This window comes from Chenopodium album, chromosome 8, assembly GCF_948465745.1.
Source record: "Chenopodium album chromosome 8, dcCheAlbu1.1, whole genome shotgun sequence".
Taxonomy (NCBI): Eukaryota; Viridiplantae; Streptophyta; class Magnoliopsida; order Caryophyllales; family Amaranthaceae; genus Chenopodium; species Chenopodium album.
Window position 1 is genome coordinate 40,774,598 of NC_137841.1, and position 6,642 is coordinate 40,781,239.

At 34.1% G+C, this 6,642-nt stretch overlaps 1 protein-coding gene across 1 annotated transcript; it reads right to left on the reverse strand.

Moving 5' to 3' along the window:
* Nucleotides 1–400: 400 nt before the first annotated feature.
* Nucleotides 401–826, reverse strand: LOC145642952 (zinc finger protein 5-like). Its single transcript, XM_081694109.1, has one exon. The coding sequence runs from the start codon at nucleotides 824–826 to the stop codon at nucleotides 401–403; it is 426 nt and encodes a 141-aa protein (XP_081550235.1).
* Nucleotides 827–6,642: the final 5,816 nt, after the last annotated feature.

A 6,642-nucleotide genomic window follows, 5' to 3' on the forward strand; every position in this document is an offset into this window, starting at 1 on the left:
GAGAATAAGCTTATAGCTTTAGAGAGAGAAATAGAATTAGATGATTGTTGATGATTGAAAACGGGGAGATACGACCCCGAGTATATATAATTGTATGTCAATAAACATGAGTTTCACATATTGAATGTTTAATATGATTTTCTTTTCATGTATTTCAATGGCAATTTATGGTCAGTTGGTAAACCTTTTCTCCAAAAGGGACAAAACAATGGAGGAAGATCTTATCAAACTTAATAATAAAGCCGATTTCAGCTTATTATAACTGATTTTTATAAAATATTACTTTTAAATAAGCTGAAGAGAACAATAGTCGATCATATACTTAATATTACACTTCAAAAAATATATTTATAAAAATAAACTACATACCAAATTATTATACAATTATAAAATGTATGCATTAATATGGGACATAGATTTGCAAGGGGCTTAAACCAAGCCCATCACAACCATTTGTATGGTAAGGTGTAGTAGAGTTGAACAAAAGTTGGCGCTCATTCATGGAATCATACACCAAAGAGTTCGTAAATGGATGATCTAGAGACCGAAGATAGAACTCAATGCTTGCTTTCTTCTCCTCAAATTGTGATCTTCTCTTCATCAACCTCTCTTTTTTGTGAGCATTTTGATGACCTCCTAATGCTTGAGAATTTGTGAACTCTTTGTCACAAAATGGACACTTACGCTTCCCTTGCATTTGCTCGTCGCTATGATCATTACCGGTTGGATTAGTGGCATCTTCTCCATGGAAATCGAAATCGAAACCAAATAACCTAAGCTTCTTATGTGTACTAGCTCCTATAGGAAAATGATCTATTTTTTCCATGCTCTTTTTAGTTTATCAATATGTTGAACTAAGTGAAATTGAATTTGATAGAAGTAAGTGAAATTTGCATTGTAGGATTTGGTGATTTCACCTTATATTTATAGTGTAAGATTAAGGTCAAGAATTATATTATTTTATATTAGTGCTTCAAGATATTAAATTTGAAATGAATGTGTAATTGTGCATTAACATGTAAGAGATCTCTTGATTGGTCATAATTAGCAAGAAGTTAATAAAGTAGGTTGATGTGAGAGTGTGAAATGTATTAATTTAGTAAGTATGATGGAATAATTAAGGCATACAAAACACATATGCTGCATTTGGGTGAGAAAACAAAGGATTTAATTTGGTACTATCCTTGGTACTATAGGTAGTGTATGAACATGAGTGTATATATTATTATATGAGGTGCGAATGTTCTTATGCTATACTTTAAAACTTGTCAACGGCTAGAAGACGCATAATGAATGGAATTATTATTTTCATTATATTGCATGAACTACATAAAATAAGATCTAAATTTGTTTGCTTTGATGTTTTATTATTTTATTTTTTTTCTCATCTTTATTGGAAGGGGGCGGGTCTTTGGCTTAAAAATAAGGAGGTTCATTTTTATATTATATAATTAAAGTGGTAAACCCGACATTCACAGTTACTTAAACAGGTTGGGGTATTGTTGAGATTACCAACATATAGGAAATGAACTAAACTTACTCAAACCCGCCTAAGAACGAAAAAAACTTGAATCATAGAAATATTGATAAATTTGAATGATATTAATAATTTATTTAACACGATACAAACTGTACGCGAAAAAAGTGGATTAATATCAAGGATTTCCAACACATTTTATTAAACTGGGCAACACAACACCACACGTTTATTAAATGGGTCAGATTAGTGTTGAGATTTCCTAACCTTTTAATTTCGAATACAAACACAAACACGACATGATTGCGAACTCTATCTTGATCATGCAAGATTGGCAACTCACTAATGCACCTAATTTCTAAGTTGGGAACTATTGGACAAAAGATCTAGATAGAATTAAAATAGTAAAAAATAAATCCAAGTTTTAAAAATGGTCACTCTAGCATACTCCTTATTAAATAAGTATGTCACTTATATTAATAGAAAGGAAGAAAGCATATACTACATGAGTAACTATAGCCCACTACCAGGCATGGACTCATAGTTGTCCATACCAGGCCAAAATATAAAATTAATTTTTAAACTTTTTGTGAGAAACTACCAAATAAAATCTAAATTTTGTGAGAAACTACCTATTAAAAAAATGTTGTAAGAAAGTACCTAATAAAAGATAAAATGTTGTAAGATACTACCTTTGATCAAAATTACACCGTTGACTTAATTTTACGACATTGATCCACCTTAAAACACACCCGAAACCACCGTGAGGGTTGGTTTTCAAGGTCGTAAGGTTATTTTCAGGGTAGTTAGAGGATATTCCGAGTTGGTGAGGGCAGATTAGTGCTTCGGGATGGTGGTTTTTTGGGTTAGAGGTGGTGGTTTTGGGGTTGAAAGGTGGTTTAGATGTGGTGGAGACGATTTCAAGCAAGTTGTGTTAATTTTTGGAGTGAAAGCGATGGTTTTGGGTGTGTTTTGAGGTCAACCAACGGTGGAAATCTGGTATAGGTAGTATTTTACAACATTTTACCTTTTCTTATGTAGTATTTTACAACATTTTATCTTTATTGAGTAGTTTATTACAAAAAAATAATAAAAAAAACAAAAAAAATAAAAAAATAAAAAATTATTAGGTAATTTCTCGAAAAATGTGGCTTTTATTAGATAGTGTTTGACAAAAAAGACCTATAAAATTTTTTCCTTTCCTCTTCATTTTCTTCCTCCCTTAAACCCTTTTCTCACCTCCATGGATAGCTCCATTGCCGGCCAAGCCTCCACCCACCACACCTCCACCTCCGACAGCGAGGAACTCACCCCACCAGCTAGCACCTTGGTAAAACCCAGAAACACGCAACCACCTCCGTTAGAAATCACTGGAAACCACCCAAAAACATAACCCAAAAACATAAGACTGAGCAATACTATGGAGTACTTCAGCTGACATTCATGGTCTTCAAACATAGACAAGTTACTTGTCGACTTATGGCTGTAGACATTAAAAACGGTGAGTTCTAAGCGGGAAATTGTCTGAAATCCGTCAATTGTTTGTCGGTGCTCAGTTATTAATAATTTGTATACTATTAATATTAGTTTGTATACTGTTATTCTTGAATTGTATACTGTTATAATAGTTTTGAATACTGTTATTAACAAGAGATAGACTATTTTTTAACAACATGGTAAGTAATACGCAAAATTATATTTTTGCCCCCGGTATGACCTCATTGAGCCTCTCTCTCTCTCTCTCTCTCTCTCTCTCTCTCTCTCTCTCTCTCTTGTATTATAAACATACTTGTATTATATTCCCTCTGTTTTTTTTAAATGCATCACTTGAGTTTTCACACTTGTCGAGACAAAACTTTGACTGTTAATATCTTTAATTATATATTAGTTAAAATTATAAAAAAAAAAATTATAGGAAAAATGGAAACTAATAATCCCACCTTTGTCACTTCTGCTCAAAACAATCCCACCTTTTCGAATTCCCAAAATAATCCCACCTTTGACCCCCATCTGCTCAAAATGAGCCTTTTACCGGTTTGTGAAATTGGTAACTTATTTTAGAAGGTGACTTGCCACGTGTCACCTTCTGATTGGTACAATTTTAATTTTTGCAAATTTAAAAAAATAAAATAAAAAACTCCCCACCACCGTCCACCGCATCAGACACCACTTCACCACCCTTGCCCTTTCCCCACCTCCCTTTCCCGGTTTCATGGGTGAGATCGGGGTTTGTGGGTGGTCGGGGTTCGTGGGCAGCGGTATTTTGGGGTGGTTTGGGTTTCGTGGGTGGCCGGGGTTCGTGGGAGATTCGGGGTTCGTGGGTGGTTTGGGTTTCGTGAGTTGGTCGGTGTTCTGGGGTTGGTGGGTTTCGTGGGTTGGTCGGGATTCCGAGGTTGGTGGGTTTCGTGGGTGAGATCGGTGGGGGTGGTTTGGGTTTCGTGGGTGGTCGGGATTCGTGGGTGGTGGGAGTTTCTGGTGGCTGGGGTTCGTGGGTTTGTTGGGATTTCGGGGTTGGTGGATTTCGTGGGGAGATTGGCACTTCGGGGGTGGTTTGGGTTTCATGGGTGGTCGGGATTTGTGGGTGGGTGGTGGGAGTGTGTGGTGGCTGAATTCGTGGGCGGTGGTATTTCGGGGTGGCTGGGGTGGTTGGTGTTAAGGGGGGTTTGTGGGTGGATGGCAGTGGTATTTCGAGGTGGCTGCCACTGGCTGGGGTGGTTGGTGTTAGGGGGGTTTTGTGGGTGGATGGCGGTGGTATTTCGAGGTGGCTGCCACTGGCTGGGGTGGTTGGTGTTAGGGGGGTTTTGTGGGTGGATGGCGGTGGTCGGAGTTAGGAGAGAGAAAGAAGGTGGTGGGGTTAGGTGGTGATGTGGTGGTGCTTATGGAAGGGTGGTGGTGGTTATGGTGGATGGCTAAGGTGGGAGATGAGAGATTGAAAGAAAAAAAAAAAAGTTAACCTGCTAAACAAGTTGTGGGTTAAAAGGCTCATTTTGAGAAGATGGAGGTCAAAGGTGGGATTATTTTGGGAATTCGAAAAGGTGGGATTGTTTTGAGCAGAAGTGGCAAAGGTGGGATTATTAGTTTCCATTTTTCCAAAATTATATTATGATAGTAGGCATTGTAACAAATCCAACAATATATTACATGACCATGTTTATAAAATATATAATAGTGAAAAAATTAAGTCAAATGCAACATATAAATAGTGTAAATTCTCAAGTGATGCATTTAAAAAAAATGGAGAGAGTATATTTAAGTTGTGTCTGTACCATTATCAAACTCGTGCTTATTTATACATTTATGTTGTGTCCGTACCATTATCAAACTCGTGCATGTGAAACCTAGGACTTTATATAATCATATCACTAAATCTAACATATATAATATATTTAAGGGGAATTTTTTTCCAAGTTTGAGAGAGCCACGTAGGATTAAATTTTCTTAACACGCCATTTAGGATTATAAATGTTAGTTATAGCTAATTAAATAAGAGATTTGTAAATTCTTTTATAATTAAATAATTCAAATGCAACTTAAGTAAAATTGGCAAATAAGAGTTTAATGTTTAAATTTATAAAATATAAATTATTCTCATTTGAAATTAGGATTTTTCTCTAAATATATAACGAACGAAAGGAAATTTACAATTCATTTTAAAATAAAAATATTGAATACAATATTACGTACAACGCATAAAATTTATTTTAAACAAATAAAAAGAAATCGTGTATCGTACACGCTTCATCTAGTAAAGTCATATTTCGCACTCAGACCATGAGACAACGACACTTAGTATTTCAGTTTTTCTTTTGTCAAATTTGCGCTACAACAGCAAATAAGTATTGTTATGATACATATGATCCTAAGTAGGCGAATTTTAGATAGATTTCATAAGATAAAAATGGTATATAAAGTTTAATTATCAATATACTTCTAATATGTTGTCAAAAAAAAAAAAAGTATACTTCTAATATTTCAGATATATAAAATTAATCATAACTTTTAATAAACATATCCTATAACTCAATTCTAATTACATCATAAAATTTGTTTTAAATTTTTTTTCTAGAATAAGCCCCATTTAAAATAAAGTATATTTTATTTATTAAAAAAAAAATCAATTTAGTATAATAATTTAAGTTCAACATAAATAATTTCAAGTCAATAATAACATAGATATCTACCACCTCCATTACAGGTTATGTTCAACGATTTGATATAAAGTAGAGAGGAAAAATGTCTGATCGTTGCACATAACCTGTAACGGAGGTAGTATTTTAAACCAAACTACAAACTATACAATTACAACTAATGTGATATCATATGTCTATCTTTATCAATAATCTGAACATCACGCGGATACCGAAGTAGTATTTTTAACAAAAATTTTGGATGGTTGCAAAATTGTTATTCGATTTTATGAGTTCATGACCAATCTAATCCAGATACGTAACTTGATCCAACCTTTTTTCAAAATATAAAAAGTAATATTTTCTTGCCACTAAGTTCAAATTATAAGATGATTATACCCACTATTGATGAACACCACCTTTTTATCCAACAACATTTTCTTGTCACATAGTTTAGGAAGTCAAAAGCAGCTTATCCTGTGATGAGAAATGAAACGACTTATATCATGCATCATAAAAAAAAAGTCATATGCATAGATACAGGAATATATGGACATTGGAATGATTCCAGCATATTACAATGGTGAATAATTCTTTTCTTTTCTTTTCTTTTCTTGGTAGTGGTAAAATAAAAGGGTAAAGCAAGTAGCACATCGTATGCAACCAACTAAAATTCAAGACGAAAATATATACATAAAGTAAAGAGCTTTCACTTTATAATCAAAGTGACCTCATTTTGAGATAGGTTAATTAGTAGTGTTAACTCCCTTATCTTTCAACGTTCTAACAACTTGGTATCCAAGGTAGATTTGGTTGGGTGGTTTGCACCATTTAATAGATTATAGATGTCTTATGTGTTAGAGCTTACATCGATAAGGCCCATCTGTGAGTGTCTCCTTACTCCTACGGCAAATTTGTATTAAAATGGAGTCTCTCTTTGAGTTTTATTGTTAGTGGCTTGGATTTCTCTCCCTTGTCTCTACTTCATTCGTTATACCACTAGTAAAAGACAGACATCATATTTTCAAGTTGTATTAC

Bases quoted from the DNA above. Each gene is read 5' to 3' on its own strand.
- LOC145642952 (XM_081694109.1), bottom strand. From the start codon at position 826: ATGGAAAAAATAGATCATTTTCCTATAGGAGCTAGTACACATAAGAAG.